At 47.0% G+C, this 18273-nt stretch overlaps 1 protein-coding gene across 5 annotated transcripts in view; it reads right to left on the bottom strand.

Moving 5' to 3' along the window:
- The window catches only part of Csmd2 (CUB and Sushi multiple domains 2), a 671876-nt gene that overhangs the window by 201834 nt on the left and 451769 nt on the right, over nt 1-18273 (bottom strand). For all 5 annotated transcript variants that reach the window (XM_045150007.1, XM_045150008.1, XM_045150010.1 and 2 more), the window contains 3 exons: nt 16228-16443; nt 14480-14668; nt 7744-7913 (listed from right to left, as the gene is read on the bottom strand). In XM_045150007.1, coding sequence (XP_045005942.1) covers nt 7744-7913; nt 14480-14668; nt 16228-16443 — 575 coding nt within the window. The remainder of the gene's footprint in view (nt 1-7743; nt 7914-14479; nt 14669-16227; nt 16444-18273) is intronic.

Below are 18273 nucleotides of genomic sequence, written 5' to 3'. Positions count from 1 at the left end.
AGGAAAAACCGAGGACAGAAGCACATATGAAATAGTAACCCAGGCAGGTGATCAGCAACATTCGCACGTAGAAAATTCCACTGAATGAGTGGACAGATTTCCTCAACAAATAAATTATAAGAGGGAAAGGAAAATGATGAGGGAGACACTGACAGGGTAACTAACAGTCGAGATAGCAAGTATAATGTGCAGCTTTTATTTGAAGCCTGACTCAAGTAAGCTGTAAATCTAAAGATATATGGTGACATTTATGAGATGGTTTGGAAATCTGAACACTCACTGACTATATGGGAGTATTTAAGAAAATATTGTTAATTAATAAAAAGTATAACTGTTACAGGATTTAATCTCAAGGCATAATTTGTTCTAATTCATCAAGAACCATAATGTTATTTGTACCATCATAAAATATTCATTGAAGAAAAACTTATAAAACAGAAAAGCACAAAGTAAAGAAAGACAAATTTCAGCACTCATCTCATTTTGGTAATGATCATTCTAGGATTTCTAGGCATTTCATTTCACTCTCTTTTGTTCCTTCTACATATATATCTTTTTTAAAAAATAACAAAAACAAGATGAAATTATAGTTACTGTAGTTTTAATAATACATTTAAATATGTAGTAAGGGATGTCCTTATTTGTCTTCCTTTGAAAATTATCTCATGTTTACTCTTGTAGATAAATTCCAGTTGTACCAAGTTAACAACAACAAAAAGGAAATGGGCTGGTGTGTGATGGTTCAGCAGTTAAAGGTACTTACTAGTAAAGCCTGATGGCCTGGGCTTGCTACCCCAGCACCCACATGAAGCCAGATGCACAAAGTGGCACATGTGTTTCTGTAGCCACAGGAGGCCCTAACATCCACATCTATCCTCCCTCTCTCTCAACCCTCTCTCTCAAATAAATAAAGTATCTTTTAAAAAAATATAACAGAGGGCTGGATGGATGGCTCAGCAGTTAAGGCGTTTGTCTGCAAGGCCAAAGGACCCAGGTTCGATTCCCCAGGACCCACATAAGCCAGATGCACAAGAGGGCACACATTTGTTTGCAGTGGCTGGAGCCCTGGCACACCCATTCTCTCTCTGTCCCTCTCTTTCTCTCTGTCAAATAAATAAATAAATGAATAAAAATAAAATATATATATATGTAAAAAACAGAAATCGCCCAAAGGAAAATGTGTGTACTTCTGACCAAGTAACATTAAGTGTAGGGGTCTGAGAAACGCATGCACCGACGCAATATTCAGTCTTCCAGTCCACATTCATGACATCGGGTTCCCGCCAATCAGGTTGTCATTTATGACTCTTCCTAAGACTCTCCACTTATTCCTGGGTATTCTTCTGTTTTCAACTGCTCTTGAGAATAGTGTTTTAATTTTTTTTCTCTCACTGGCTACTATTTGCTGGGTCAGTTTATTACTATATGAGGGTGATGGGAGCATATCCCGGAGAAACTTGAGTGGATCTATTCATGTCCGTTACTTCAAAGGAGGCAGGCTGGCGAGGCGAGGGGTTTTAAAATGAACATGCAGAGAGAGCTTCCCAGTGACAACGTGTGCATCCTTCTGTGAATACTGCTGCATGTGTTGCACATACAGGTGCCCTGAGTTTCTCTAAAGCAAAGAAGCTGGTTGCAGGGAAGGTCTGTTTGCACTGTGTTAGGCCTTGTGAGGCTGTTTTCCAGAGACGGGTGTGATCCCATCTCCCACAAGCACTGGGAGGCAGAGTTTTCATTGCTTTATATTCTCACCAACACTTGGTATTCTCTGGCTTTCTATCTTTGTATAGTGTGATGTGTGTGAAATGGCATTTCATTCAATTTACATTGCCTGGATGACCACTGAGTGTAAGCAGTAGTAGCTGGGCACTGACCAGCAATCACACTGTTTCTTTTGTGAATTGTAGGATCACATCCTCTCTTTGTCCATAAGCATGGCATTTCCCTGCATTTATTTTATCTATATCATCTTTTTAATTTATTTGCAAGAGAGAGAGAGAGAATGGGCACGATAGGGCCTCAGCCACTGCAAACGAGCTCTAAACACGTGTGCCTCCTTGTGCGCTGGTTTGACGTTGCATGCTTGCATAATTGTGAATCTGGTTTTCGTGGGACCTGGAAATTCAAACATGAGTTCTTAGGTTTTGCTGGCAAGCACCTCACCACTAAGCCATCTCTCCACTTCTCTAGATCATCTTTAAAATAAAGACTAATAATTGTCTTAGGAAAGACTATCCACATGTTTGGGGAACATATTTTTAGATAGTTTATGGGTTTTCCTTCTATTATGAATGAGAATTTTTTTCCCCCCTGATTACAATTTAATTGGTTGTAGAAACACCAGATGCTTGGCTCAATTTTCTTATTGGTTCTGACAGCTTATTAGTTGAAATGGTCGTATTTCCTAAATACATGAGATTGTTTTGTACATTTCTTTCTAATTTTTATAGCTTCTGTTTGGTTTTATTTGTGGGGATAATTACAAAGGTTTGCCTTGCCAGTACAATGCTGATGACTGCTGGGGATGGCATAATCATTGCTGTTCTTCCTCAGTTTCTTGAAATCTTTAGGCTATTTTGCCATTAAGTATAGTATTTGTAACTGGTGTTTGGAAGACCCACTCTGTTATGTTGAGAGGTATCTGCTTCATTTTTGGAGAGCTCTTTCTTTTTAAAAATTTTCTTTTTTAAGAATATGTTATTTTTATTTATTTATTTGAAAGAGAAAAAGAGGCATAGTGAGAAAGAGAAAATGGGTACACCAGGGCCTCTAGCCATTGCAAATGAACTCCAGATGCATGTAGCACCTTGTCAATCTGGCTTCCCTGGTCTTGGAAAATTGAACCTGGATCCTCTAGTTTGCAGGCAAGCGCCTTAACCACAAAGCCATTTCTCCAGCCTGAGAACTCTTTAAAAATCATGAGTTGGTACTGACTTTGATTTGGGATGTAATAACAGGATCAGATATCATTCTCTTCTAACCTGTTCCTAGGATGTTTGATTGAGTTGCATGAAATTGTCGATATTTAAAGAGTTTATACATATGCTGTAGCAATCTCATATGAATGTTATCTTTAAAAAAAACACGAGGGCTGGAAAAATGGCTCAGCAGTTAAAGGCACTTGTTTGTAAAGCCAGATGGTCTGGGTTTGATTCCCCAGTACCCATGTAAAGCCAGATGCACAAGGTAGAGAATGTATATTGCAGTGGCAAGAGACCCTGGTGTGTACATTCACTCACTCTCTCTCTCTCAAATAAATAAAAAAAAAAATTAAAAATCATCATGAGCTTTTCTATGAGGTTGATATGTCCTCACATTCTTAGAATCAGCAGATTGGTTATATTTGTTCTAATCCACAGCTAGAGTTAATCTGGTAGTATGCTAAGGGCTTTTAGATAGTATGACTGCAAATAAAATTCACCTAGTCATTTCTGGTTTCTGGTTTAAAAAACACTTAAAGTTTATATTTGATAACTTGACTAGCCATGTCTGCATTTATGCATGGTTTACAAATACAAGGTGAAAATTTTAATCAAAGTAATTATCTTACTAACATATTCATCATCTCAAATACTTATCATTTTTGTGGGGTGATTTTGAAATGTGCAGTGCTTTATTATTTACTATATCCAGTCCACATACCTTCCCCATTTTCCTGCTATCCCAGCCTGGGGAAACCACCTGCCCACTCTTTGATATCTGGGCTTTTGCTCGTCCCATTTATAAACATGAACTGGGGGATGGATCTTTATTTTCTTCTCTTGAGAATAGCTCGATTATCATAGGGATTAACTGTTTCTTAAAGTTCTGTTTACCTGTAGAATAGTCTAGGTCTGGAGCTTTTGAAAGAAGACACAGGGGAATTTCAATGAAAGCTCAAATGAAATGGAAATGTATAGACTAAAAACCAGAAGCCACTTTAACAATCCCTGCCATGCTTATTTTATTCATTACTTAAAAGAATTGATGTAAATCATGATACTGCTTTTTAGTTTTTTTCTTTTTATAGTACTTTCTTCATTTATTTATAACTTGTCTAACTATATATCCATGTATCTATCATCTATCCAGCCTATTCATCTGTCTATAATCGATCAATGTATATATGCATGTCCGTCTACCTATCTTACTATCAAATCATCTACCTATATTTACCTACCTACCTACCAAGACAGCATCTCACATTGTAGCTTAAGCTGGCCTTAAGCCACCATGCCAAGCTTCTGCCTTTATTCTGAAAACCATGTCTGTGGCCCCAGTGTGGTGCATGCCTGTAATCCCAGCATGTGGGAGTCTAAAGCAAGTGGACAGATCACTCAAGGGCTATATATGGAGACTGTTTCACAACCAACAAACTGACAGACGATGTTTCTTTCCACTATTTGGGTTTATTCTGTGATCTTAGTCATCACCAAGTCCTGATCTATGTTGAGCCTGGATGACATGTCAGAGACTAACAGAGGCATATTAGAATGTTCCAGGATGACTGTAACTTTATTAAACTTTTGTACATTCCTAGCAGTCTTTATTTAATTTATTCATGCTATGTTGCTTGGCACATAAAGTTTTATTATGGATTGATTGTACATTCTATTAATATAAAAGAATGCTCATTTTCATTTCCTTATGAATGTGGAGAGGTTCTCAGATGCCTCTTATAATGAACTGATTTCATTTTTCTGTGTTTTACCGCCTTCCACTTGCTGCTTCCATTCCATTTTTTAATTGGGTGATCATGTTTTTCATCTCCATCCAATCTTTCCACATCTGAGATTGCTATGTTTTCATTATTGCCTATTTTGTGCCATAAATATAATATTCTCGCAAATCCCATGAAGAATACCAACTAGGTGCTTTCAAGGTGTGTTTGTGTTCTTTGTGACATACAGACGAGCAATTAGCTCTCATTGCCCAGACAGGTCCCCTTAGGTTCATCTACTGAATATTTACATGGACCTGGTTAATTTCCTTGTTGGTACACTGTTTCAGAGGAAGAATGGAAATGGAGCACGTAGCCATCCCCTGGTGTCTAGGGGATCCAGGCATGATTTTACTGTGTTCTTCCTGGAGTGTCAATAAAAGCCAAATGAGGACCAAGACGTCACATCAGGAGAGAACGGGGTCTCTGGGTCGTCTCTCAAACATAGGATACATCCTGAGGAACTAGAAGCCCAGTGGTCATTTCCTCACCAATGGCCTTACCCTGTGCTGCTGTGAGAGGGGTGGTCCAACATGAGGGTTCCCTTAAGTGTTTATGGCACACACTTCATCCACAAGTGGGATCTTACTTCACTTGTGTGCATGGTTGTTTCATTTGGCCATTTTGTGGCCTGGATTCTTCCTTGGGTATTCCACTGGGCAGAAATTCATGGGCTTGGAATCACCACACGATGCCCTCTGTCATGTCATGATGTAGCCAGGAAACTCTGCCAGTGCTATGTTCTAGGAATAGAACTATGACCTAGTAAACCTTCAATACATTAAAAAAGAAGAAAGACCCTCAAGCTGTAAACGAGGCCATCTTTCTTTTCTTGCCTTCATTCGTCCTAACTGGAATCTATGGAGATTGTATCTATATGCTTGTGTTTTGTTTGCTCAGTGGGTAAAGTGATTGCCTTGCAAGCATGAGGACCTGAGTTCAATCTACAGAACCCATGGAACATGCTAGGCATGGTAGCATGTGCCTGTAACCCCAGGGCTAGGGATGCAGAGCTAAGAGGATCCCTGGAGCTAAGTGGTTAGCCAATCTTGCTTGGTGAGTTCCCAGCCAATAAAAGAAACTGTCACAAAGAGATGGGTAGGGTCCCTGAGGAATAAAGCCCGAGGTTATCCTCCAGCCTCCACACCAATATGCACACACATGCATGTGTACCCAACACCCACATGTGCACCCGTGTGTATACAGATACACACACAAACACACACACACAGAGAAAATCAAAAAGAAGGTTGGCCATTTCCACGTTGGAAGCTAGTGGCAGGCCAGCTGGGTGGGTGGCAGTGAAGACACGGTCTGAGGTCTGGGACATTGTTCAATGTGACCCAGGGATTCCTCTCTTCCCCCAGGTGTGCAGGACTAGCCAGGTCCTGTACTCTGTGTGAGCTCTCTGTGATCACTGCCCTGGGTTTCCACTCAAATCCCTCCCTTTGATTTTGATTGTCTAGAAAGTCTCGCTTGTGCCTGACCCTGAGGCTGACGGGTCTCAGTGCTAGTCCGAGTGGGGATCACCCAGCCGAGGAAGTACAGGAACTGGGGCTGTGTTCTGTGTGACCTCTAGCTGACATCCTTTCTGGCCCCACCAGGCAATAAGCACAAAGCCGCTGTTTGCACTTCCTTAAACGCCTGCATGTTGTTCTGGTCTCCAAGCTGCCTTGTGCTGCTCATGACCTTTCTTTAACAGGCCACTACCTTGTCCAGGTCATGTCCCTTCCAAACCTTCACCAGGACGAAGAGGAAGTTCCTGAGCCCTGCGGTCCTATTGCATTCTCTGAGGATCTGCTGTTGATGAGGACAAGTGGATGGAGGGTGGGGAGAGGGTCAATGGTGACACCGGCTGACATGGGCCTTGGAAGGATGTGAAATCCTCCTGCACTCTCCTGATGTGTCAGACACAGTTTTTGTGCGGAGTTGAAAAGTAGAGCTAACAAGCAAGAGGCAGAGTCCCGTCAGAATTGTTCTGTCCTATATGATGCCCCTCAACCCCACACTTAGTTATTTCATGCGGGATGAGGTGGAGAAACAAGGGGCCCCTCAGGAGGGAACACATGCTCCAGGGAGGGGTCAAGTGCACCATCTGTACATAAAAATGGCAGCAAGTTCAAGGGCTAGATCTGCACCTTCCATAGTGGTCTTTGGCTGCTTCAGATTTTTCCGCATGCCAACACTTCTCTGTCTACTGAATGAAATTGTATTCGAATAAACTAGTAATGTTCCTTGGCTTAGAATGAAAATGGACTTAATGTGGCTAATGTTTTCCTTACAATCCATTTTATTACAGGCACCCTTTAATAAATTCTCCAAGTTCAACTCTTTGATTATTCACACGTGCACACCCTACACATTATTAGTGACAGTCACTTAAACACACACGCACACAGGGAGAGAGAAATCCAAGACAGATGCCTCTCAGGTTCTTAATAACTCCCTGTCTATCATCCAAGTCCCATCATGTCTTTCCCTTACCAGGATCTGAAGTCACTCTCTTTAGCCAATTGCCACTCACTCCCCCTTGTAGCACACTGATGCTATTGCATCCTCAAAGCATGTACAAATGCACGTGTACAAAGCATTCTGGCACAAACACGTACAGACATAGACTCACCCACATGGGAATTACAAACACCTAGCTGCACAGACATTCGTACACACATACGTACATGCATGCATGCATAGTCCATTCCATGAACTCTTTATTATCCAGGTTGAAGGTCATGGCTCATAATGGAAAAATCTGTCCCACTGGCTTCTTTAACTGAATTCATCACCGTTTTTTTAATTTATTATTATTATTATGCAGCCAACTCACACATCTGTGAGAGCAGACGGTCCCTAAGTAAATTCTAACACCATATTCTTAGACATTCACACTTCCCTCCCTCTTGGTCCTCATTTTCTTACAGATGAGTGAGGACAGCCATCTTGGGACTCAGAAAGAAAGGGGGATGCTTGGATCATGGACACCGGCTTAGACAAGAGAGTAACCACGCCATAACATACACATTATATGAATTTGATGACTATACCTTGAGGACGTCTCCTTCAGAGAGTTCGAATGCCCTGGCTTTAAGTTGAATCCCTTTCCCTGGCTGCGTCTGGATGGAGTAGATGCATTCGTGATTGTTATTGTAGTTCACAGGAAAGTTGGGAGATAGCAAAGTGCCCTGAGTGCCTGTGACCGAATTCCCACACTCAGCTGGAACGAAAATCACAATAACCACAGATTAACCCACACCAGCTGCATGCAGAAAGCCACTCGCAGCTCTGAAAACCCTCAAGGGGCAACAAGGCTGTCTGCCTGCCTGCCTGCCCATCTGTCTGCCTGTCTCCAGGACTGCCCGTCCAACCTTTAAAAGTACCTGTCTGCCTATGGTCGTGCGCCTGTTTTCCTCATGCTTCTGCCTGGCTTGCCTATCGTCTGCAGAAATGGAACCTAACCACGAGTAGCTCATCCCTCTCATAGATCTGTTGGTACGGTATCATAGCAACAGAAATGGCCAAGGGAGATGTCAGAGGAGGGGGCAGCCTTACCAGGAGAGAGGAGGCCTCCCTGGACTTGATGGTTGGGGCTAGGATGAGCTGAGACAGAACAATGATCATTGACCCTTAATGTGCAAAACACCATGACAGACACTTAGCAAGGATCATCTCTGTCAATGGCGACAGCCACCAAACGCCATGAGGAGGAAGGTGCAGCCATCTTACCTAGTTTAAACATAAGGGATGTGGGATTTAGCCACTTGTTCCGGGTCTCAATTCCCAAACAAGACAAGCTGGGAATACTGCCTCTCTGGCTGTGGAGTTAGGGCTCAGGGACAGTTTTAGCACTGTGCCCCTCGAAACCCGGCTTCCTTCTCCAGCTAATGAATTCACAGCCTCCCTGGTAAACTGTTTCCTCTCCTCCAGAATTACTCATTCTTTCCCCATTGTTCCCACACTGTTATTTATAGCACGTATCACATTTTACTTGATTTACTTGTTAGCATTTCTATCTCTGCTACCCTGTGATGTTTGAGGCCTTGTCACTGTTTTGTCTCTCCAACACCCATGAGGTACCTTGCTAGCTCAGGCTCAGTGGCAGGATATGTGTGGGTACCCTGCAGTGGACCCTGTAGGATCTCTAGCTGTGAACCCCTCTCTGTGCTTCCCTGGTTGCTTATTATGTGTGTGTGTCCCCACCTATACTTTAGCTACCTGAGGGCTCAGGGTCATGCTTGATGAAGCTGTGCATTTCTAAGGCTTGGCCTGTATTGCCTGTAAAATAAATATTTGCCAAATGAACAAATGAATGAATGAACATGGCACAGACTGACCTCAGAAGATGCACAATGCTAAAAATAATTAGGTTCCAGAAGGGTGTAAACAGAAGTCCAGATGGCAGGCTCATTACTTCTATGGACATATGGGGAGTTAGGAACATGTCTGGAATCTCTGCGGTTTTATGGTGGAAAGTCTGCTTTCCCTCAGCCTCCCCTCTGTGTCCTTACACTGGGCTGGAAGGACCTTGAGGTCCACTAAGAGGCCTTTACTTTGGCCAGACAGCCCACCCTGGTTGCCCAAAGGTGGGAGTTCTCTAGGCTTGAGTCAACAAACCCAGGGCTCCTGGAACCCCACAGAGCTCAACCTCCCATGGCCTTAGTCACATGCTTGTGGGTGCTTGTGTCCTCCAGGGTGCTGCTAGTCCTTCGAAGGTGGTGTTCATGAATCATCCTCAAGTCCCTACTTTTCAATGGGCTTTGTTTTCCCTGAGTTCTGTTTCACTTAAGTCCTGCTCCAGCTTGGGACAGGGGAATGGCTCAGCAGTTAAAGGAGCTTGCCTGCAAAGCCTGCTCCTGGTTAGATTCCCCACATGCATAAAGTGGTTCATGTGTCTGGAGTTTGTTTGCAGTGGTGGAAGGCCCTGGCGCACCCATTCTCTCTCCATCCCCCACCTAAATAGATAAAATGAATCTTAAAAAAAAAAAAACTCAACTATTTTGTAAAGTGACTAATAAATATCAAATGATACAATTGGGGCTCAAAACTGAAGGGACAGTGGTGGACAGTCTGCCTGCAGGCAGTGACAGCTGACAGTTCCTGCTGGCATGTTTTTAGAGTGTGGATACTTTCTGGGTGCCCTCAGATAAGGATGGACCTTGGGGGGTGCTGAAGACTACACACAGCTTAGCTCTGTCGCTCAGAGGCTCGGAGGCCTCCTCTCACTGTCGCTGAGCCCCACTCCACTGGGGCAGGTCACGAGGTGCTGTGGGACGGACAAGCTTTATGAACCCTCCAAACCTCAGGATCTTCATCTGCCTTCATCCTGACCGTAAGATCGTCCTCACGACACTAGAGGGCGAGGCAACGAGATTTTATGTGTGAGACTGGTGAATACAGGAGGAATGGTAAGCGCATAGTATGCCCTCATCCAATGCCATACTTCCTCTCAATCGACACAGCTTACCTGGTCCCAGTGGGCACCTGACCTGCCAGAAGCCCCAGGAAGCTATGGGACAGTTTTAGCCAATCAGGGTTCACTGCGTCTTCCTTTTGCCCTCTACCGAGCTCTTGGCAGCTGGCTTCCTCTAAACATGGGCTTTGGCCTCGGCTCCCTATATACTGACTCTCTGTCTTACTAAGACATCTCTCCCATATGCCCAACACCTTTGTGAGGAGGGACACAGGGCTGATGGCTTCAGAGGTGGCCAGTCTGTAGCCAATGACCAGGTACTGACTCCCTGCCCAGGCCTTCGAGTTGGGTACCAGGGAAGAGATGGGAGTGTGGAGGGACACAGCACTTGTTTCTGGGACACTTTCCAAATCAACAGGGGAGGTGAACGGATGCATGGGGAAGCCAAACACGGGCATAAATGGAAACAAATCAATGTTCCAAAGAAACAAACAGTCGCATGCCAGGGAAATGTTGCCGCTGACTCAGACATCTGTGACTTCTGTCGCCCCTGTCAGACGAGGTCTCTGTAAGGGCAGAGGCCATATCTTATCCATCAGTCTGGGGCTCCTGGGGTGGAAGGTTAGGACTTCATCACACTGGGGCTCTCAAGGACAGGACCATGTCTCTTGTTGCAGAATGTGGTCCCCCTAGGGTCAGGGCTATCTCCTTTACATCAAACCCAGGAGCCTCTGAGATCAGGAGCTGTGCCAGCCCCCACCCCCTTCACACTATGAATGGGAGCTCAGGGCTGTTTGTACTGTTCTGGGCTGGGGATGTTTCTGGTCGCTTGGTAAGGGCTAAATGGTTCAATTGGCACCTATAGCATAGGTGGCAACTGGGAGCACCCCTGGGCGGGCCGTCCTGAGATTTCTCCAGAGGGAGCTCTGCTGCAGGGCTGGTGGTAATTAGAGGTGATTGTAATTGCTGCATGTTATTAATACCATGTGAAACAGAAGACAAATGTAGTAATGAAAATATTGTGAGGTGTCATGAACAAACAGTAATTGGAATAATGAGTTAGGGGATGAGCTTCTGTAATGAGATCAGTGAGGCAGGTGCTCGAGCTGGGCGATCAAGTGGGTGCCAGGAGATCTCCACTCAAGAAAAGTTCCCCTCAGGCACCTCACTGAGGGTATTTTCCTAGACACCAGACCAGTGGCTGGCAGCTTTGAGGTGATCCTCCCCAGGGGCTGTTCCAAGTGTCTGAGTGTGTGCCAGGTTAGGGGTGGAGGCTTGGGAAGGGCATGGGTACAAGAGACACGAGAAACTGTTTGAGGTCAAAACTGAACTTCTGCCAGGCATGGTGGCGTACCCCTTTAATCCCAGCACCTGGGAGGCAGAGGTAGGAGGATCACCGTGAGTTCCAGGCCACCTTGAGACTACATAGTGAATTCCAGGTCAGCCTGGGCTACAGTAAGACCCTACCTCAAAAAAAAAACAAACAAAAAAAAACAAAAACAAAACTTCTGCAGGTCGCTATCTTGATGTTTCCCCTTTGAGTTTATAAAATGTTCTTGACAAAGAGACGATAATTCATTAATCCGCAAACAAGGCTAGGATGATTATTGACAAAATTGAAATCACTGACAAACATGTGACACCTCCTGGCTTAGGGAAGTGACACCACCTCATCTGGAACGAAGCCTGGGAGCTGGATATTGTTTTCTCCATTTTTTTAATTTTTTTTTTATTTTTTGGTTTTCTGAGGTAGGGTCTTACTCCAGCCCAGGCTGACCTGGAATTCACTATGGAGTCTCAGGGTGGCCTTGAACTCACGGCAATCCTCCTACCTCTGCCTCCCGAGTGCTGGGATTAAAGGTGTGCGCCACCACGCCTGGCTGTTTTCTCCATTTTTAAGTGAGGTCGCCAGGTAGAGGGGCCTGGGGGCCTGAGTGGTAATTGGTAGATCAGAGACTTGACCATGATCTGTTTGACTGAGGGCCCAGCTCATCACAACAGTCGGACAAATTGTTCTTTGCAGAGCTTGGAGCTCCTTGGAGCTGTCCCAGGCAAGGCTGGCCATATGGACTTCCTTCCCTTTCCCCTCTACCTCTTACTTGTCTTTCCTTTTCCTTCTTTCCCCCTTTCTTCTCCTCCGTTTTTCTTTCCCTTCCTCATTCCATTCATCCCCTCCCCTCTCCTCTCCTTTCCCCTTCCTCCTCCCCCTCCCTTCTTTCTGCTTTCATTTTGTCGTGGTGCAGGGAACTGAATTCAGGAGCTCCTGTGCACAGGCCAGGGCTTTATCACTGAGCCACATCCTCAGCCCCTCATGGGCTTCTGAGATCCCGGTCCCTGTTTCAATCAGTCCACTCCAACTTATATCTGTTTTTGATATTTTGGGGGGTTTTATGTAATATTTCACTTGCATAGTTTTAAGCACACTGCTCATTCAGCCTGCGTCTCACACTGCCCTGCGGTGCAGCCACTGAGACTTACAGACTAGTGACGACCAGGAATTGTTCCTGCTCTCTAGGCTGTCATCCTACTTCCCTCCCCCCACGTCTGGGGCCCCAGTTCTGGTGAGTTTTGAGGACTCTGGCAAGGATGGGACCCGGCTGGTACCAATTCCTAATCCACACCTTGTCTGCTCTCAGTAGCTCCTGTTCCGCCCCCTGCCGGCTCCCAGCCAGCCTCCCACCTACTCCCCAAAGGGACGAGGCAGCCTGGTGCCAGGGGCAGGGGCCTGAGTGTTCAGTCCCCCCTTGTCTGGCTCCTCCCAATCTCTGCTAAAATACAATTCACCAATGGTGTCTTTTTTTTGTCCACCCTACATCCTCACTCCCAGCACCTTCTCCAATGATCTGGCTTCTCTCTCTCTCTCTCTCTCTCTCTCTCTCTGTGTGTGTGGCAGGGAAGGGAATGTGTATATGTGTGTTTGGATGTGTATATGACTATAATGTGGGTGCAGGAGCACATATGTGTACATGTGTGTAAGGCCAGAGGATAACCTTGAGTGTCATCGTACACCTGCCATCCACCTCTTCTTTTTTTTTCAATTTTTTGTTTATTTTTATTTATTTATTTGAGAGCAACAGACAGAGAGAAAGAGGCAGATAGAGAGAGAAAGAATGGGTGCACCAGGGCCTCCAGCCACTGCAAACAAACTACAGATGCGTGCGCCCCCTTGTGCAACTGGCTAATGTGGGTCCTGGGGAATTGAGCCTCGAACCAGGGTCCTTTGGCTTCACAGGCAAGAGCTTAACTGCTAAGCCATTTTTCCAGCCCCCATCCACCTCTTTTTATGAATCAGATTTTCTCACTGGCCTGGAGCTTGTCAGTTAGGCTACTAGCTCACCGGCAGGCCCCAGATTCCACCTGTCTCTGGCTTCCCGGTGCTGGGATTACAAGTGAATGCCACCATGTCAGGCTTTTTGCACAGAGGTTCTGGGGAATCAAACTCAGGTCCTCTTGCTTGCAAGGCAAGCACTTTACTGACTGAGCTCTCTCCACAACCTTGACTTGGTTTTTCTCTGTGCTTCTCAGCACAACTGTGCATAGTACATATGCTAGTGCCCCTCCATTAAGAATCTGAGGTCAGGGCTGGAGAGATGGCTTAGTGGTTAAGACGTTTGCTTGTGAAGCATAAGGATCCAGGTTTGATTCCCCAGTGTCCACATAAGCCAGATGCACAAGTTGGTGCATGTGTCCGGAGCTCGTTTGCAGTGCCTGGAGGCCCTGGCACACCCATTCTCACTATCTGCATCTTTCTTTCTCAAATAAATAAATTAATAAGTAATAAATATATTTTTTTAAATGTGAGGTCACGAGAGGAAAGTTTCTCTGCTGAGTCCACTTTTGCATCTCCGAGACTAGAAGTGTGCCTGATGCACACTGAGTGCTTTATGAATGAACTCATTTCCTGTCCCGTCCCCTCAGCAGGATGTAGGGTCTGTCCAGGGACTCGGCAAGGGCTGGTACTGCTATGGGGCTGGATTGGGACTCCCCTTGTACAAAGGCCACACAGCATTTCAGTGGCCCTATCCAGGGTCCCAGACAGATTTCTCTGCAAGAGACATCCTTAAGCCAGGGGCTTGTGCATTAAAGGCTGAGAGGTGAGAGCACTGAGCTCATTGGCACTTCAGAGCCCCCTGGGGCTTCTGGGCAAAGGCCAGGGCATCCCACAGAACAGCCCCCACCCCGTCATCTCACAGAGGAGAACATTAGGCCACCTGTCCAGGGTCCCCATGCAGGTAAGCGTGGGCTGTTTCCCTCTTCAACCCCAGGACTATTTGCTTCACACCCCCCCCCCACCGCCCCTGTTAGGTGCAGCCCACCTGACTAAATTTGGCCCACCATTAAGTGAAACAGAATGAAAGCACGTGACCACCTACCAACACACCTTGGCAGAGGCGAGCTCCACAGGCGCCGTCTGCCCCCCAGGCACGTGATGCGGGCCGTGCCCTCCAGACGGTACCCGGGGAAGCAGGAGAAGGTCAAGGTGTCGCCCACGCCAAACTGCAAGCCCTTCCGGATGCTGTAGGCTGGGACCTCCGGCTCCTCACAGGGCTCCAAGTCATACTCTGCGGAGGAAGGCAGCGGGAGGATAAACCAGGGAAGCAGAGAACACCGGAGCACCAGGAGGGCCAGTGATGAAGACAGACACACAGACCACGGCTCGGTGGCTCTCACCAGGGGCCAAGGAAAGAGTGGCTAGCCTGGGAGCTGAGGTCAAGAGGAAAGCAGGAAGGCCTAGGGCTGTCACGGAGCTCAGGGAGTCTAAGGAGTGTTCCTCGGGAGCACTTGTGAGAGTCCTCTGTTCCCTCCTCTGTCTCTTCATTTATTTTTTAAATTAAAAAATTATTTATTTATTTGAAAGACCCAGAGAGAAAGAAGCAGATATATACAGAATGGGCATGCCAGGGCCTCCAGCTGCTGCAAACAATTCCAGACTCATGTGCCACCTTGTGCATCTGGTTTATGTGGGTCCTGGGAAATCGAACCTGGGTACTTTGGCTTTGCAGGTAAGTGCCTTAACCGCTAAGCCATCTCTCCTGCACCGTCCCTTCATTTCTATTGGAACCCTGAGCCCTGGAGGCTGGCAGGCTCTCTTGCTCTTTCTCCCCAGGTATGGACTGGCTCAGTAAAGTCAGCCATTTCCAGAGCGTCAGAGTCTTACAGCTCAGCCTTGGGCAGTGCACACCAGGGCACTCGCACCAGGGCATGTGCACCCGGGCACCAACTCCAGATGTTTTCCTGGAAGCTTCCTCTAGGCAAGGCTGGCTTTGAGGCAGATGGCAAACACAGTGGGTGGTGCTGACAGGCCCCAGGCCTGTCTGATGCCTTTAGTGACAGCTTTGAAGTAACTTAGTCCCCAGGGCTCTGCGTGGTAAGGAGGAGGGCATCTCTCAGATGGCTGAGGTATGCTGTCTGGCTATGTCCCATTTGCCAGGCCTGTTCAGGCAGGTGGCAGGGGGTGTCTGTGGAGGGCAACACAAGGCTAAGGTGGGCCACACTTCAGTTCCTGGAGGCTGGATTACTCCTGCCCATTACAGGAGAAGTCCATCATATCTCCATCCCATGGGTGGCCTTGATGTCCTGCTGATGCCAGAGTCCCTTGGCATGGCAGTCACGAGGGTGCGGGTACTGGAGCCTTAAAGCTCTTTTCTCCCAAAGTGCCAACGAAAGGGCTTTCTTCTCAGGATTCCCTGATACAGAGCCAAATATCTATTCCCACTAAGTTAGCATTGATGAGGAAGATCCCAAACGAGGCTAAAACGCACATTGATTTTAAACTTTCTTCCTTTATGTAATTTCTCAGGTTGTATAAGGAAAAGAATCTGGAGTAATTAAGGCATGAAGGGACTTTTGTGAAGCCCTCCAATTCAGTCAGCTGGGCGGGAATGGGGTCATGTGCCTAGTGAATCCCCAATCAGAGAATGGCCCTGCTAATTCTTTCCAAGACCATTCCAGGCAAGTTCTTTCTTGAGGTGGAGCCAACTATTTTTGGCAGCAGCACTGAAGTCACCCTCCCTGAGACTGGAGCGTGAAATTATTATCCAGAGATGGATGTCGCAGGGGGAGAGAGAGAACAGCTCCACCCAATGCCTCCTTCCCAGGGGCCGTCCGTCATTCCTGTTACCTGAGAAGGTGATGTTGAATCCTTCGTAAGACATGGAGAAATCGGAAACGAAGCGGACTTGGGCAGTGAAGTTGCCGTACAGCCCGGCGCTGATGGGAGCTGGAAGCCGAGAGCCCGTGAGCTGCCGCAGGGGCTGCGTGAAGCTGCCATTCTCGGTGATGAGAAGGTAGTCGTGGCCGCTTTCCAGGTGGAAAGTGTGGAAAGTGAAGAACACACCTGCCGAGAGAGAGCACAGGGTCAGGCTGGGGACAGGAAGATGGCTGGCACTGCCCAGCCTGGGGCAGGCTTGGCATCAACTTTTTCTGATGCACCAAGGCCCTCGTGTGTGGGTTGACAGAACACCCAGGTGACACGGAACCCAAAGCTGCCGTTAGTCAAGGATCAAGTCCGAGTGATGGGCACTTCCTTGCGATGCTCTGCATCTGAAAGGCAACAGTGCTTCACAGCTATTCAGGAAGCCATGAGGGTACTTGCTGAACCCTTTCTATGAGATGCAATCCAGGGTGAGGTGCAGGGGAAGTTCAAGACATTAGCCAGAGGGAGAGATGCTAGAATGAACGTAAAACACTGTGTCCTGCTCAGTAGTTGACAGCAGAGAGAACGCCCTGTGGGGCAGCTTATGAGCCTTAAGTGAGGGCTTTATTTGAGTCTTCTTGTGTGTTTGCATGTGTACATGATGTGCCTATGTGTGTGGGTGAGCAGGTATGTGCAGGTGGGTGGGGCTGCATGCCTGTGGGGGCCACAGGACAACCCCTGGCATTATGTCCTTGGGCATGTCGTACATGGTACAGCTGGCTTATGTGGGTACTGGCGAATCAAACCTGGGTCCTCAGGCTTCTCAGGCAAGTATCTTAACTGCTAAGCCTTCTCTCCAGACCCAGACTTCAGTTTTTGCAAGAGGGCGGCCAGGAGGACAGAGTTGGGGGAGAGGAGGAAGAGAAGGACAGCTACTGCAAGGGTGGGGCCGGGCAGGCTGAGGCCAGAGCAGGTGACACGAGAGCCCAGGCAGATGAGTGGACAGCAGCTGTGGCCAAGATGCAAATGAGAAAGGAAAGAAATGGCTGGGAGCATCGTGTCCTGAAAACCACGTGTCACAGCGGGTGGTGAAGCAACCCTGGAGCCGGCCTCGGGCCCTGGCTTGTGCAGTGAACATTAGTAGGCAGCTGGAAGGGACAGACTTGCAAATTCAGTGCTCAGGTCGCACTTCAGAGGTGGGCCTGAGACTCATCAGCAAAAGGTGGCATTTGAAGCCAGGAGCCTGGACTAGAGGGCGCAGAAGAGGAGGACAAGCAGCATGAGCAGACAGAGGAAGGAGGGAGAGGTGACATCAAGGAGCACCAAGGAGGTGGATAGGTGGGGGGGGGGGGAGGTCTGTCCTGGGTCTAGCCAAGGAGATGTGTCTGTCCATGTGGCAGTTTGATTCAAGTGTCCCCACAAACTTATGTTTTCTAAATGCTAGGTCCCCAGCTGGTGGCAATTTGGGAACTGGAACATCCTGGAGGTGATGTATTGATGGGGGCGGGCTTATGGGTGCTATAGCCAGCTTCCTCTTGCCAGTGTCTGGCACACTCTCCTATTCCTGTTGTCTACCTGATGTTGGCCAGGAGGTGATGTCCACCCTCTGCTCATGCTGTCATTTTCTCCTGTCATCATGGAGCACTTGAGTCTATAAGCCAAAATAAATCCTTTCCTCCCACAAGCTGCTCGTGGTTGGGTGTTTTCATACAGCGGCGTGAGGCAGAGCTTCATCTGTCCGTGTGTTCATTTATTCAAGGGCATACCTTAGGCACCTCTAAGTGCCCCAGCCTGGAGATAGTGGAGAGTGTAAAGCAAAATAAAAGTGTTGATGTTCCTTAACCAAGCCTGAGGCAGTTGAGGCCATTTCCTTGCTCTGTGGCTAGCCCTCAAAAGCAAGAAGGGAGCATGTGAAGACTCTAGTTCTGCCAGTTACACTAAGAAATGGGTCCAATTCATGCCGTTCTCATTTTACACCCCAGGAAAAAAGAGATGTGATCTGTGCAAATTCTCTCTAGCAGCTAGGACCTG

The sequence above is a fragment of the Jaculus jaculus genome, chromosome 5, assembly GCF_020740685.1.
Source record: "Jaculus jaculus isolate mJacJac1 chromosome 5, mJacJac1.mat.Y.cur, whole genome shotgun sequence".
NCBI classification, from domain to species: domain Eukaryota; kingdom Metazoa; phylum Chordata; class Mammalia; order Rodentia; family Dipodidae; genus Jaculus; species Jaculus jaculus.
This window is presented reverse-complemented; position numbering and strand designations above follow the sequence as displayed.